Source organism: Euprymna scolopes, chromosome 5 (genome assembly GCF_053919585.1).
Source record: "Euprymna scolopes isolate OS-2025 chromosome 5, ASM5391958v1, whole genome shotgun sequence".
NCBI lineage: Eukaryota > Metazoa > Mollusca > Cephalopoda > Sepiida > Sepiolidae > Euprymna > Euprymna scolopes.
Window position 1 is genome coordinate 135,194,236 of NC_136486.1, and position 17,500 is coordinate 135,211,735.

A 17,500-nucleotide genomic window follows, 5' to 3' on the forward strand; every position below is an offset into this window, starting at 1 on the left:
ACAGAGAAATCGATGCACATATCAGTGAAGCCAAGGAACCCTTAGGAAGACTTCGAAACAAAGTACTCAGTCAATACAACATATGTTTAAACACAAAACGTAAAATTTACAATGCAGTAGTTCTTCCACTTACTCTTTTAGGGATGTAAGACTTGAACGCTGTACTGTAAATGCATTAAAATTTGTAGAAATTCCATGTGCGTCCCTTGCGTTCCGTCTTTGGAATTCTTTGGCAGAAACGTATCACTTATTTTGAGGTTCTGAACTAAGCTAAATCATGAAGCATAGAGTGTATGCTCAGTAGAGCCTTAGTGCGGTGGGTAGGCCATATCATCCGCATGGGAGAATACCGCATGACAAGGAGCTTGTTGCATTAAGAACTTCAAAAAGGAAAAAGAAACCATGATCGTCCAAAAACAACGCTACAATGACACAGTCAAGAACAATCTACAGTGGTAGAACTTGGAACTAAGGAATTATAGAACTGTGCCAGTAAATGATGAAACTGGCCTTCAACAAAGATACTGCCACCTTTGTGAATGATTGCCATACAGATCAGCAATATGGAGTATCAACACTACTGATACAAATTGCAAACTTTTTATACCTCTACTATTCAATATCTTATACCTCCACCCTGGGGTTGCGCAGCCCCTCCAAAAACACAGATGAGTTGCCAAACAAAAGCGTTTCATCGAACACAATAGCCTGCTACATACATTTTGGACCATCTTCCAATTACGTGATTTCCTTGGATTTACTTGTGCGAATGGAAATTCAACTTTCTTGGATTTATATTTTTGGATTTTACCGTCATTGGATAATTTACCTTTCACCAGACTATCCATTCAAGTGTAATCACCTTTTTCTTCGCCATATTCCCTCTGCTTCACTTTTTGTTATCAAGTAAGATCTTTTGACTTACTTTTGTATGCAAAGTCCGATCCCTTGTTTTGCTAATTCCTACCCTCTGATGACAAGGAACGTATTTCTTCGAAATTCCGCGGATTAAGGACTATCCACTTATTAAGTGTTTCTTTTCAGATTAAATATGTTTTTAACTCTTTTTCAAAGTGTTTTTTAATATGTTTTATTAACTATTTGCTCACACACGCACACCCACCCACCCATATATATATATATATATATATATATATATATATATATATATATATATATATATATATTCCTCAGAATAAAATTATCTAACTATCAACTGGTATGGAAACCTTTTGGATGTGAATTTTTATATCCTTTTCATTAACTTCCCTTACTCTATGACATTTAAATACTTAAACAACTTTTAATTGTGATTTTCCATGTCTCGCTGACTTTAGCAAATAAGGTGTAAACCATTATAACTATTTGCTAATATTTTCTCCTCTGAAGAGATGGCAGACATAGAGATCCTGTAGGATAAGGAGTAATGATATTTCAAATGTATTCTTTGTCTTACATAGAATAATAAAAATCTTTTGATTTGAAATTTAAACATTTCACGTCATAAATTTTTAAATTTATTGAATGACTAAAATTATATATATATATATATATATATATATATATATATATATATATATATATATATATATATATATATATAAAACATAATCGGGGTTCATGCCAATTCGTAATCGATGTGTTTTGTTGGATGATTAGATTACGGTCTGACACACAACTACATTTATTTTCCCGACATTGGCGTGTACGTTTTATACGAGGGGTGTTCGAAAAATAATACCTCTTATTTTTATCGCACTCAACTGGATTAGAGAGGATTGCAGATTGCATTATGATAATTGAACTAATTCTTTCGTGACCTGAAAGTTTTATCTCTATGTTGCAGATATTGACGGTGTGACACTCTAAGAAAATCATGGACGTGCATCAGAAGCAGAAATGCGTCATTGAATTTCTGGCAAAAGTGCATAGAGAATGGTGGAGACTATGCAGGAAAAAGTACTGGAGCACAAAAGGTCGCTCGTTTTAATAGCACAACCCTGTCTTCGTAACTCTTCAACATTTTCAGTTAAAAAAATAGGAGGCTGTACTTTTTGGACGACCCTCGCATTTCATTGTGACACAAAAAATAATTTGGAGAATCAAACAATCACTTTTATTTTAGTATTTATTCAAATGTTTTTGTTTTGTTCTACATTAATCTCCTTAATAATTAGTTTATTCATTGAAAACTGTCTAATTCATTAGAGCGATTATACTAATTATTGAACTTTTTTTTATCTAACGAGGATCTATGGGAAATATTTCTTAGATCATGTCATTTTAATATTTCACCGTACTGTAACAAGAAACAACAGAAGAAATAAAAAAAGAAAAAGAATGAAAAACTTTCTTACTTTTACAGAATCCAAAATAGGCAATGCTGACGCTCTTCCGATGGCGACAATTATGTTTCAATAAGCTGCAATAATTCCGGTACTCCTGACCGTCTGAACCGCATATTTTCCCTCTGTATCGGCGAAAGCGGGCCGGAGCTGTACAATTAGGTGAACAAACACAACGTGGTTGATCTCCGCGCATACGGCAACTCTTGTTCGTACCGCATCTGACATTCTTGCAAGAAGCTGGAGTAAAAAAAAAAAAAATATAAAACTAATTTATAAAACTCACTATGTCTCTCTGTCCGTCCGTCTATCTGTCTCCATTTTTTCAAACTGTATCTGCTCCAAGACGCAAGGTCGCATGGCGGTGCGAGAAGAGTCAAATGATGGCGTTTTTTGTTGACCGTCCTTTCATGGAGTTTTAACCGATAGAAACAGCTGCTAAGGGGTCAAAATTGAAAAAAAATATGGAACTTGGCAAGCGTAAATAGACTTTAAGTACTCTTGTACGCATGCGCAAATACGTTATAGTCGGTTCATTTTTAATTATTTCATATCTGTCTGACGATGGCTCAAACAGTAACGACCGTAGCGCTGTTTAGTTTTCGACTCTAGCTGATAGCACCCAAATAATTTTTTTTCAAATTTTTGAAATCACTTCTATATATTGGGTAAATATAATAACCAATAGAGAATTGTCTTCATAATAATAGATACGAAATCTGCATAAATTAAAACATCACATTTTGTTTATTTTATGACCGCACAATGCCGGGCGCCCTGCAAGTATTTAAAACATAGGGCAGAATATTCTTACCATTGTTTTGACTCTCGAGTATATATCTGATACAGTTAGACACAGTTAATCAACTGATAATCACATCACTCTATATAAAAGTATTTGCGATATCAACGGATACACACTCGAGAGTCAAAACAATGAAAAGAATGTGCTGTTGTTCTAGTCCTATTAATAAATGCTCTTAGCTATAAAATTCAAGAAAAATTGATGAACCTGACATCAATTGGTACTTAAGTTAGTTTATATTATAATCCATATTAGGATTTAATAGTGCAATTATTAAGGATTATTTTAAGTATTCGATTACGCAATTCATAAACTATCCATGTAAAAGGTTTTGGTCCCGCATATCAATAGTGTGGAATTTTGATCGTGAAAAGAAAATTTGGTTCAAAACCAAAAAAAAAAAAAAAAAAAAGAAGTTTATACTCATAGATAAGCGCACAATTTGAATTATGCCGACAGCTTTGAAGATTATTAAGTATTATTAAGTAAAGCTTATAAAAACGAAACTCTTAACAGGAAACAATCTCTGGTGTGCACATATTTGTGAATTTTTGGTTTGAGCGTCCGGATTATAGTTGTCGGCAAATTAAAAGAATTCTGACTGTTTTATTAATCCATATAAAAAATTGTTACATCTTTTTTGTCCAGAAAATAGGAGGAAATGTTTATTTTACGTTTTATCTATTTATTTTTTATTTATTTATTTTTTAGCGATAACAACATACTTATTTGTCGATTGGAGTCTCATTTAGTAATTGCTCTAGATATTCCCGCCGAAAAACTGGTACTTCTTTAAATCTTACACAGTCCAAACAGTATTTATTGATTCAGAACACGCCTGAAAATTATTCTTTCAACAACATAATAAAAAAAAAATAATCATAATTTTCATTTCTTACAGATTTTTGTAAATGAGATATTTTTCATTCGCCCAATTCTTATTTTTATAGAATACATATTTTAACATGCAAGCAAGATTGTTAGTTTTAATCATGCCACAATAACTTATGGATCTTCCTAAAACGATTAGCAGTCCATGTGGATCACAGGCTAAGGAAGAATTATCATGGGAGCGTTTTTTTTTTTCTTGATTTATTTTATTTTCTGACTAATCAATCGAATCCAAACTGCTTGCGTGTGTATAGTTTGTTGGCAACATTAACCTTGTCCACCTTGAATCCTATGCTGCAGACCGTGACTCCTGGAGGGTCAAAGTCAAGAAATGTGTCCTGTTGAGCGATCCTGTTGACCAGTGGGAGGAGAAGAGAGGCAGGCGCAAAAGGGCAGCATCAACAGCAGCATCAGCAGAGCATGACAGAGGGTATCCCTGCGGGAAGTGCAACAGAATCTGCAGTTCGCGCATCAGTCTGCTCAGTCACAGCAACAGTTGCCACCACTCATGACAACTTTCAGGCGTGATTCTCCATCGTCTATCTAGACGGAAGGACGCAAACAGCAATAATAGGTTTTCATCTGTATTATGTCCTTAAGGCTGCTATTCTATTCAATATTCACTGGAATAGCGGCTACGAGGAAGGGTGTCATGCAGACCGATACTTCGACTTGTAAAACCATATACATATACTAAAAACCAACCTCGTATCGAGCACTTTACGAATGGAATAGTATAACCACGTCTATTACCCTGTAATTTATAAACCGAAAATGATACTATATATATATGAATACATATATACATATTTCTGTATATATACATATATATATATATAAATTCTATATATATATATATATATATATATATGTATGAATACATATATACATATTTCTCTATATATACATATATATATATAAATTATATATATATATATATATATATGAATACATATATACATATTTCTCTATATATACATATATATATATATAAATTATATATATATATATATATGAATACATATATACATATTTCTCTATATATACATATATATAAATTATATATATATATATATATATATATACGAATACATATATACATATTTCTCTATATATACATATATAAATTCTCTCTCTCTCTCTCTCTATATATATATATATATGAATACATATATACATATTTCTCTATATATACATATACAAATTCTCTCTCTCTCTCTCTCTCTCTATATATATATATATATATGAATACATATATACATATTTCTCTATATATACATATACAAATTCTATATATATATATATGAATACATATATACATATTTCTCATATATATATATATATATATATATATATATATATATACTAGCAGGGAAACCCGACATTGCCAGACATTGAAGCATTGAATGAGGATCAGCAAATATTCTACACTTCCAATACTATTATATTATTATCATTGAATCAGTGAAATCGGTGAAATCGATCATTTTTCAATCAAATCGATTGATTGCCTACTCCAACAAATGGAAGGGGTTATATGCAATATATTGTAGTTTACATTGCACTGTAGGAAACCTACTGTTGATTTTATATAATTATTTTATATAATGGCTTGAATTAACGTTTAAAATGAAAACGGTAAATATAATTGTTCAATTTTGCACTAAACAGAAACACTGATTTTGGATACGCGATTGTCTTATCAAACTACTTACTGTTGTTTTTGTACGACAGGCCCTTCTGATTATGTGGTGATAAAACTTCACAAATGCACTTGCTATGATAGGCTGTATAAGCTGTTAACTTTGGTCAAAGTAAGATTGATTAATGGGAGGCATTCTATTTAAAATCACTTCCAGACACATTAAGTACGTTTGTGTGAAAATTCAAAAAAAAAAATAAGTCCAGCCATTTCGGGGTCAATAGGAAATGGACTCACACAAAACATCGAAGCAAAGTGTCTTTTTATATAAGTATATATATATATATATATACTTATACACGTATATATACATACGTATAGTTAGATATACACATATCTACATGCACTTATATATACATATATGCAAATATATTTATCAATATATACTTGTATAAACATACTTTTTATATATATATATATATATATATATATATATATATATATATATATATATATATAAACATGCACGCAGTCTTCTTGTATATGTATATGTGTAAAAATGACCGACGGTAAGAACAAAAAGCAATATGATACAAAATATGCAACTTATTACACTAGAAAAATGCGAGCATGAAAAGTAATATGGTTAAGCTTAAACATGGAAAAGTAAAGGACTAGTTATTAAAACTGGAACAAAATGATAAGATATTCTAATAAAATATAATAAATGCATAAATTAAAATATTGCAGCATTAAGAATTGATTATATGTTATAAATTAAATTTTAAAAAAACATGTTTATGCTGCAAGATTTTAAGTTAGAAACTTATTATATTTTTTACTAGATATCTTTAATAACTCGTCCTTTACTTTTCCATGTTTAAATCTTAACCATATAACTTTTCATCCTCGCATTTTATATTGTAATCCATGATTGTTCTAGACTTCCAATAAATTCACTTGTTCTTTGTTTAATTTCAGTCTTATTTTTTGCCTTCATAAACATAACATAAACATATGTAATAACAATGTACGGCACTCGTCTGCTTTCAATAAAATCCCCCAATTATCTCCCTTTCATTCTTTCATTCTCTGTTTCACTTGTTACTTCCCTTTTCGCGATTCTGAACACCAGTAAATTCATTATAACTTTTGTTTTACTGAACGATAATTGAACATGTTTTTTCACAATATAGCTAAGGTGATCTATAAACTGTAATGATTGTTTGACATTTAGTCGAAAAATGAGTGAGCGGTGAAGCTTTAAGGCAGTTCTAAATGACTAAAACTGCTACTAAACCATATATTCAAACACGGTAGTGTTTGAATGATATTGTCGGTTATCTCATTCTTAACTAAAGAAAGTGACAGGATAACTAAAGGGTTTCAATCCATAATAAAATAAATTAGAATATACTTATACTTGCCCACAAATACACAGACAAATGTATGAGGAAACAAATAAACAAGTCACATATTTCTATATTTTATTGTTTGTTTAAAATTTATCAAACACATTTATAATTAAAATAATTGCTTATGGTCTATATCAACTTTATTAAGAAATTACCTGTAAAGTGGGACATATTTTTAAACGTTTATTCCATATTAATAAATTCCATTATTTTGAATTTCTCAATTTAGCACAAATGTTGGATAAATTAATTTGGAGAACATTACACACATACCAGGTTAGCAGAGAACAAAGAAAATATCAGGTCGGACTTTGACACACATATGGACCTCTGATGAAACAAAAATACCACATTGGACATGTTCACATATCCAGCTCTGATGGAACAAAGAAAGAATTTGTCAATAAAAGCAAAAGTTCCGACGAACAGAAAAACACAGAGTGTGAAAGACACAGAGAGAGAGAGAGAGAGAGAGAGAGAGAGAGAGAGGGAGAGAGAGGGGGGGAGAGACGCACGATCGTTACATCATTAGCTCATCAACCCCAACGTTATCTTTTACCCTTGCTCGATACATCCAACGACCACTGCAGGTAAAAGTATAATGAACTAGAAAACAATTTTTTTATGAAACCGTCTCTGTGTCAAACGGCGGGAACAATCTAGAGTGTATATATTTATTAGCAGCACGTATTTCGTAGAAGTGCAACAAACATGATTATACATATGTGAGCGATAAACAGATACATCGTTACAGAGAGACAGACTATACAGCGCAAACACACAAGGCGGGATTTTTTATGTGAGGAATATCCATCTACCTAAGAAGGAGCACTTTGGAGAAGACAAAATAAAAATAATCCCAATGAAGAAGGATATGTCCTCTTCCACATGAGAATATATCTTACACTTTTTTTCTTTGTCCAAATTTTAAGGATATTATGTTAATTGTTTCATTGTTCTCCCTACTAAAGTAGTTATGCACGGCATTATTGCATGCATGTTGATCAGAATAAAATATATAAGTAACATAATTTAGTTTAATGCTGATAATCAGACAAAATAACCAACAAGCTAACTAATAGAATAGGAAATATAAAAAGAAAAAAGATAGAAGTTGCTGGTGAAAGAAGAGGAAAGTGTTCGACTTACTTCGACAACTGATACAGCCGGGTACACCGCCGTAGATGGAATGTAATCGTACTAATTCGCTGAATTGTAGATTTTCAGGTGTCCAGTAAGTAAATGGGTTATATGTGAGTTGAAGTTCACAACATTCTTTTTGGGTAATATTCAGTTGGTAACTGTTGCTGCACATGCCCTCCCTAGTCCGATGAAGCCAACAAATACCACCTGGAAGAAGATGCAGAAGAAAACTGATTGAACAGACAACATGAAATTCAGTTCAATAATTTACACGTATACATGTAATTGCTGTAAATATAAATGTATAATTTGATAGCAGGGGCACTGTTAAAACAGAACCAAACACAGACATTTTATGATATGTTCGCTGAGATTTGGAAGAACAGTCTTAATAACATAGATGGGTTATCCAACCTTCAGTATTTCCGAAGTAGATGTTATAAACCTTAAAACTAATTTTCTTAATGTTAAATATGGAATAATCTACTCTTGTAAACACGAAAGAAAATACAAGTATTATCAATTTAAAAATAAATAATTGGTCTACAGAATTGAAATTTGATACATAGGGTATTTGGATATGTAGCACACTTTTGATTTGGTTTTTAATCGGCAAAATCAGTTGATCTTGGCAAGGGTAGTCGACTAAATCGGTTTACATGCACAAATCTACATTCATAGGTAAAACAACGTTATTTTTTTTTTAACTAATTATATGCATATAGGTATGGCTCAGAGGCTAAGGAAAAAGGCTGAAGAGTTGTATGTTTTGGCTTTGATCCTAACTGATGGCACCTAAGTCTTTTCTATTTTATATTACTACTCATATTTAAGCGTACCTTGCGACCGGACAACACCGAGCGGCTTGCTAGTGTATATATATATATATATATATATATCTATATATATATATATATATATATATATATATATATATATATATATATATATATATATATATAACAGTGTCCTTGTCCGTGTGTGTACGAAAAGTCTCTATCAAACTCCTCTCTGAATATTTGGTCTACAAAGTTAAAATTCAATATGTAGATTATTTGTACCTGCAGCACACTTTCGGTTCGATATTCAACCGGTAAAAGTTGCTGCTAAAGTAGTAACGTCCATGCGCGCGCGTGTATGTTTGTGTACAATTTTCATCCAGCTCACATCAATAGACCGATCATAACCAAACAAATCTAGGGATGGTCTACACCATTTTCCAAGGTAAAGGTCAAAGTCATAGCCTATGTATATACACTCTCTTATAGGCCACATCAGAGGACCGATCATGATCAAACCTGCCATGATGATAATCTCTAGTCTAGTGATAGTTCACACTATCTTTTAAGGTCAACGTCAACAGTTAAGGTCGAAAATTTGCTAGTATAGCAATAAAAAAGTTATTGATAACAGAAGCATTGTCAACACTGTAGAAAACACGAATATAAGAACAGATGTTTAATATGCTTTATGTGAAAATTAAAAAAATATATACATACGGTCATGCCAACTATCTTATGTCTGTGACTTCTCATCTCTGTAATTTAAGTTTATATAACAGTGACTGCAAGCAATAACATCCACTCCTCTGCTACAATGAAGTCGATCTAATTTATTGAAGTCATGGAATCTTTGTACGTAGTGATTAAAGTTAAAATGTATAATGTCAACCTACATATAATTTCTGACTTGGAGAAGACACATGATATATATGGGTGTACGCAAATGTATATTTTCACACGTATACGACATGAATATATATATATATATATATATATATATATATATATATATATATATATATATATATATATATATATATATATATATTTAAGCCAACATTATTAAATGCAACGGAGACACTTTACTTTACGATTCATTTTTTAATTTTTCGATTTTCCGTATAATCTTTTTTATATCAAAATTGAAAATATTAATAAAGGTTCCGTAGTTGTTACTGTCACGAACGCTTTCGATTTGTCCACGAATCATCTTCAGGTGTTGACGAAGTAAAAGTACTAATCAGCGAAAATAGAAATTAAAACGTGAAAAGTAAAATATACATTACATCGCGTCAGGTGATGGTAAGTTAAAATATATAAAGTCAATGAGAAGTCCATTAAAATATAGGTCGATTAAAAATTCGAGTATTAAAATCAGCAAGTTCGTCCATACACAAGACATTTCAACACATTGCTGCTTTTCTTGAATGGAATATTATTTATAGTAGGGTGATGAGTTCTAATATGTGACGCTTTTTAATTTTTTAATATTATTTTCACTTTGTATAATTTTTGTGTTGTGATACTTACATTTTATAGCTCCTTTGTTCATTTCAATAAATTGTTTCTAGTTTTGATCCCTTCTTATTGTTCTATTGTTATTTTAAACTAGATGTATATACTCGAAGTTATTCTTGATTCTTTATAATTTTTTTTTTTTTTTTTTGCTTTTCATCTTTTTTACGAAATACGATTTTTAAAGTTCGATTTAATTATTACACTATCGTTCGTCATTTACCAATTGACTAAACAAGATTATTATAAAATAGAACTAATGGTGTTAATGTTGCTTTAATCTCCATTTATAATACGGAAGGTTGTAAATGAGTTCAATTTTTTCATACAAAAAAATTGCTAAGAATTCTAAAGCCAGGAATGACTTTTATCTACTATTTCAATGATTCCGAATTCTTTTCAAATTTCGAAGGATCACAAAGTAATTTATCTCGCATTAACATTTAATTCAATGACGTATCTGCTTCTGACACACGTCCGTAACAGGGTTAGCTTTCTTTTTAAATTTCGAAGGATCACGAGGTAACTTATCTCACATTCAAATTGCTAACGAAAATGCGGGCTTGTTTATTTAAGTTCCTAAGGAAATAATAATCTTAATGTAATTTTTACAATTTTTATAATTAATTTACGTTTGCAATGAAGCTTCCTGATTTAAAATGTATTGATTGGAAAGTTTTTCATTAACTTTTTCATTTAATTAATTTCATGAATTTAAATCATATTTTGTCAAATATTGATTTATTGATGCAAGAAGTATCGCCTATACGAGAATCGTTCCAAAAGTAAAACCTCATATTTCAAGATGTTGAAAAGCTACGAAGGCGGAAGTAGTACTATTAAAAGGAGCGACCTTTTGTACTCCAGAATTTATTTTTTCTACATAGCCACCATCATTCTCTGTGCACTTTTGCCAGGAATTCAATGATCCATCTCTGCTTCTGACGCACGACCATAACAGGGGGTGTTTTCTTTAGAACCTCATACCGTCAATATATGTAACAGGAAGATGAGACTTTCAGATACTGAATGCATAAATTTAGTCACCATACCAATGCATTTGCAGTCCACTCTGATCCATTTGGGCGGATAAAAAATAGGAGGAATTACTATTAGAACGACCATTGTATTTCATTAGATAATCGATTAATATGAAATATTCAAAATGCCTATAGAAACAAGTTTTTTTTAAATTGTTGATTTAGTTTTCGATTAAGTCTTAACTGCGCAGTTGGCTTCTGTTTTCCGCGAAACATTGAGATGAGTAATTGTAGATGAATTGGACCTGCAGGAAGTAATCTCCGTTCTTTTTATTAAAACTATCCCTCAAATAACATACGTAGATATTCCGAAATGCATCATTAATTAATGGGGCGAACGTAATTACTCGAGATACTTAATATAGACGCCATATTTTCTTTATTATTTTTCTGTTATTTTCTTTTATTATGATGCTACATAATATCCTCCTTTTTTATTGCTATTTCTTTTTTCTTCTTCGACTTTTCACGCTTTGTTATTCTCCTCCTATCTTCCATCTTAAGTTCCTTCTTCTTGTCTGCACTCGAGGTCGGAATTATTGACCATTGACTTATTCATTTAAACTGAAACAAACATCATTGTTATATAGACCTTTGTTTATACCCTGAGGCTTATTCAATATATTATATACGAAACTAAAGGGATACTGATCCCGGGAGAGTTGAAATGAATCTCTCAATCAGAACAATTCTGCATCACATTAACTTCGACTTTCGAAGATTAAAATCAGGATACAATTATACTAAACCTCATATCTAGAAACCTTATGCAAATTATGATTTTGATTCTAAAAAAATGTTTAAAATTTAAGAATCTTCAATAGAAATTGAAATTCATGGAACGTTGTTTAATTGCTGTCAAATGACTATGTATAAAATTTAATGCAAATCTGATATGTTTGAATTGCATATGTGATATTAGGAGTCTCCAAAGTACGGTCCACGGGACAGATCCGGCCCGCCAACGTCTTTAAATCCGGCCTCCAAGCTCTTATGGAAAACGTAAAGAATATTAAGGAAAAATATTTTTAAATGGAAATGTGTGAAAATAGTGTGGTGTTTTTTTTTTTTCTTTTTTTTTCATACAAAATAATGAGATTTGGAGCACTAGGTGCACTATAAAGCAAAACTAATAAGCATTGAAACAGCATCAACACAGCATCATACATGTCCTCTTGTATGGGCATGTCACGTATTCTTCTTCATCTTGACTCTCCGCTACCGGTTTTCGTTTTCATTTTTCTTCTGCGCATGGCATCCGAAACAAATTCTCTCTTTTTTTCCTTTATTTTTTTAATAGTTCGAGTTTACTTAATAAAGTTGATAAATTACTGCAATAGTACATTTGTGACGGATCCCTTCCTCTTCCCTTATGATTGTGTCGGAAATGCACCAATTTCACGCTTCTAAATTAACTAAAGATTACTAAATAATGAATAATGATGGAGTTGAAAGGATTTTCGAATATTATTTTTTTAACAGAAAATTCGGCCCTGTTTTAGACTTTGGAAACGAATGGCCTGTTAAACCTGTTTTGCATGGAATTAAATTGAAGGAAATACACTCATATTATCAAAACTTAAGGTTCGTAGCTCTGTTCCAAACTTCAGAACGATTGGTTACCTTATTTAGAAGTTAATCCCGTGCATGCAAATATATACACGTATACAGATACACGCACTTTACATTGATAGAGTTGGTTGGTTGGTTGGTTGTTTGTTTTACGGCGTATCAACCCTTTTCGGGTTATTTAATGCCGAATCCAAAGATTTTGAAGAAAATTTTTTTAATAGAATATATGTGTTGTTTTCAAGTCGGTTTCTATTTAACCCATAGTTGGAACCCTAACAGGTACTATCACTCCGGGTCAGAGTGGACCTGAGAGCAATGGTAATTAAAGGGTGGCTCCACACTCCCCAAAGCCCACAAGCTGGGGCCTCACCACTGGATATAGTTTAAGGTCATATCCAGGACCCATTGATAGAGATGTTGAGTATGTCAAGTAGTTTGACATAATAGTAATTATGCATGTGGTTCTAATTAGTATTATCTAATTAGTATTATCTAATTAGTATAATCTCATTAGTATTATCTAATTAGTATTATCTAATTAGTATTATCTAATTAGTATTATCTAAGTGCAAAACGTCTGGCAGGGTTAAAAAGTTGGATTAACACACCACGATACCGTAAGAAGAAAGGAAGGGTCTGTTGAAGAAGATTAAAAAAATATCAGTGAATGATTACGAAAGAGTTCGTGAATGCGTATATTTACGCTTAAACACGAATAAGTAAAAGTCTCTCTTCTCTTTTTCCATTATAAATATATAGATCGATACGGGGCCGAAATTAAGCACAAAATATTATCATGTAACGTGCGATTCAGAATTTCAATAACCCCGCAAGTCTGCCATGAAGTAAAAATGAATAAAATTTAGTTCTTTGCAAGAACTTAAACACCAGGGTCAGAAAGTGGGATTAAGAAGTCAACGCCCCCTGAGGAGGGGCACTCTGATCTGAAAAAAAAAAGTGTCTGGGCATTTTCCGGTAAGGATACTTCAGGCGAATAGCAATCAACTAATTCTTTCTCAAAGAATAAAGGTAAAGCTAGGATTGCACTGAATTAAACTCCCACCGCAAAATCAACAGGGACAGAAATGTTCTAATCTCTGTTCTGGGACGCAAGATAAAAATTCCTAGCCATGAAATATATTAAAAGAGAAATACTTGTTTGTAGTCTAGATTATGGGGTTATATGGGGCTAGTAGTCAGCAAATACGAAATAAACAAATATTTTTAAAACGATTGAAAGCTTGTAATTGTAAGTACATTTTCTTACATCTTTAATCGTTTATTATCGCCGAATATGGTTTGTGTTTTGAACGTAGAAAAAAATAGGCAGGAGAGGATAAAGAAGATAATAGTAATCGCGATTTGTTTATTAAAGCAAATCGGGATTACGATTATCCTCTTTCTCTTGTACATACACGTATACACTCACATCGCCTATACGCACACGCACACACAGAGTTTCATATGAAATTATTATTTCATGTATCCACATTAAATATTATAAGGAGAAACAATATTTTATGCATCGATTTTAAGTATTTACTTCAATAGTTCATAATATTTAAATAGAACTAGGTAGTAACTAATGAAAATAAATTTATCGCAATCAGGCTGCACAAAGGTTTCCGCATTTCATCGCCGTAAGCAATCCTCGGGAAATCTCACGTTAATTTGACGATTTCCTACAGAGAAGCCTCTGTGCACTTAATTGTCATCAATATTATATATATATATATATATATATATACATATATATATATATATATATATATATATATATATATATATATGCGCGCGCGCGTGAAATGGGTGTGTCTGTGTCTGTGTACATTTCCCTACCAAATTTCAAGGTTAAAAAAAAAATCACCAACCTAATAGGTCCTGAACTGTCATACAAGCTTCAGCCTCTGTCTCATCGACGTAGTGTAGCATTCCACTACCTGTTCTACAAATACTTTAACGGTGAATGTTCCGACGAACTGCAAGCACTTGTACCCCCTCTACGTAAATACCCCCGACAAACCCGACAAGCAATAAAATCCCACCTCTTCACAGTAGAGAGTCCTAGATGTAAGAGAGCCTTCTACTCCAGTAGTCTCTCCCCCAGAACCGCTAGACTTTGGAATTCCTTTCCAGGTTCCTGCTTCCCCAACTGTACTGACATGCAGAAGTTCAAGTGTAACGTGAACCGACATCTTGCTGCCCATCTTCCCACCCATGTAGCCTATGTCCCTAATAGTAGCCCCCTACATCAAAGTAGCAATGTGCCTTGTTTGGGGGTGAAAATGTAATAAAAAAAATTACTCTGTCAATTTTCAGTCTAGAGACTCGAGATTTGACATAAGGAGTATTGAGATCTGGGTTCAATTTGGCTGTCAAGAGCAAGTTATGAACAGTACATAGGGCCCTAGCAAAGCCGGGCTGAACTGCTAGTATATTTATAAAAGTGAAATTGTGTGCGTGCGCGTGTGTGTGTATGTGTGTGTGTGTACATTTCCCTACCAAACATCTCTGTCAATTTTCAGTCTACAGACGCGATATTTGACATAAGGAGTATTGAGATTTGGGAAAACCTTTTTAATCCGTTTTCGGCCAGAAATTTTGCTGTCAGGAGGTCAAAGTTCAACGATTTGAACTGTGAAAACTCTACCAAACTCCTCCGCCAATTTTAGGTATCTTGAAATTTAAGGTGTAGGTTACTATGACATGGATCAAACTTATATTTGATTTAAGCCCAAAACAATAAAAGTTAAAGGGTCAAAATTGGGGTTAAAGTTAAAAAATGTTACCTCTGCGGTCTCTACTAAATTACTCAGCCAATTTTTTTCTATACCTTTGTAATTTTTGAAATTTTACATAAAGTGTAATCAGACATAAAGCTAAGCTTTACATCAAATTTTAACCGAAATTTTGGCTGCGAAGGGATCAAAGTTTAAAAGATTTGACCTTTGCGATCTCTAGAAAACTTTTAAACCAATTATGAGTGTAAATATTTGAAATTTTACATAAAGGGTATTCAGACATGCAGCAAGCTTTTTAATCTGTTTTTGGCCGAAAATCTCGTCAAAGTTGAAAGAGTTGACCTTTGCAGATTCTACCAAACTCCTCCGCCAATTTTGGGTCTAAACACTTGAAATTTTAGATGTAGGTTACCTGGATATGGGTCAAACATTTTAATTTTATTTGAACCCAAAACAATAAATGTTAAGGGGGTCAAAATTGGGGGCAAAGTTTTAAAAAAGTTACCCTGCAGTCTCTACTTACTTTTCTCTATAGTAGTTAAGGAAATCTATTATATAGAAAGGTATTACTACACATATGCATACTTCTTAATATATACTTATGCAGATAAAGTTATGAACAGTACATAGGGCCCGACCAAAGCCGGGCTGAACTGCTAGGCTACTATATATATATATATATATATATATATATATATATATATATATATGTATATATATATGTATATATATTTAATATAAAATATATTTTAGTCATCGACATACAGTCCTGTTTCGTTGTATCACAACTAATCAGTGCCGCTAGACTAGCACCTATCCCAAGCCGAGGATCGAACCTACAACCGTCGTGATGACAGTCGGCAGTTCTACCCCCTGATCACGGAAGCGGTGCCCGCAACTAATCTGTCCGAATGTCTATTTAAATAAACATCCGTCCGCCACTCGTAAAGTGCTCAAACGTTTGTTTGTAAACAAACCGCGAGCTTCGCATTTTTCAGCCAAATTAAGTAGCGAGTGAGATTATTTACGATAGTGCTCTACCAAAAGAGGGGGGCTATAGAAAATATATTTTAGTCATCGACATACAGTCCTGTTTCGTTGTATCACAACTACATATGCATATATATATATATATATATATATATATATATATATATATATATATATATATTTAATATTTACATATGCAGATAAAGTTATGAACAGTACATATATAAATGAAATTGTCTCTATGCGTATCTGTGTGTGTACACTTCCCTACCAAACTACTTCATCAATTTTTAGTCTACACACTTGAGATTTGACATAAAAAGTACTGAGATTTGGGAAAATTTTTTAATCGGTTTTCGGACAGAAATATGGCTGTCAAGGGGTCACAATTTAACAATTTGACCTTTGCAGACTCAATCAAACTTCCGTCAATGTTGGGTCTAAGTACTTGAAATTTTAGATGTAGGTTACTTGGATATGAATCAAACTTTTAAATTTGTTTGAGCCCAAAACAACAAATGTTTAAGAGTCAATATTGAGTCAAAGTTTTAAAAAGTTTGACATCTGTGGTCTCTACTAAGTTACTCAGCCAATTTTTAGTCTAAACATTTGAAATTTT

At 32.2% G+C, this 17,500-nt stretch overlaps 1 protein-coding gene across 2 annotated transcripts in view; it reads right to left on the minus strand.

The window, feature by feature from the left end:
• Positions 1–17,500, minus strand: part of LOC145276993 (follistatin-like) — a 184,180-nt gene that overhangs the window by 16,715 nt on the left and 149,965 nt on the right. For both annotated transcript variants that reach the window (XM_080128569.1, XM_080128570.1), the window contains exons 2-3: positions 8,248–8,448; positions 2,358–2,585 (exon numbers count right to left, since the gene is read on the minus strand). In XM_080128569.1, coding sequence (XP_079984695.1) covers positions 2,358–2,585; positions 8,248–8,413 — 394 coding nt within the window. In that variant the 5' untranslated portion in view covers positions 8,414–8,448. The remainder of the gene's footprint in view (positions 1–2,357; positions 2,586–8,247; positions 8,449–17,500) is intronic.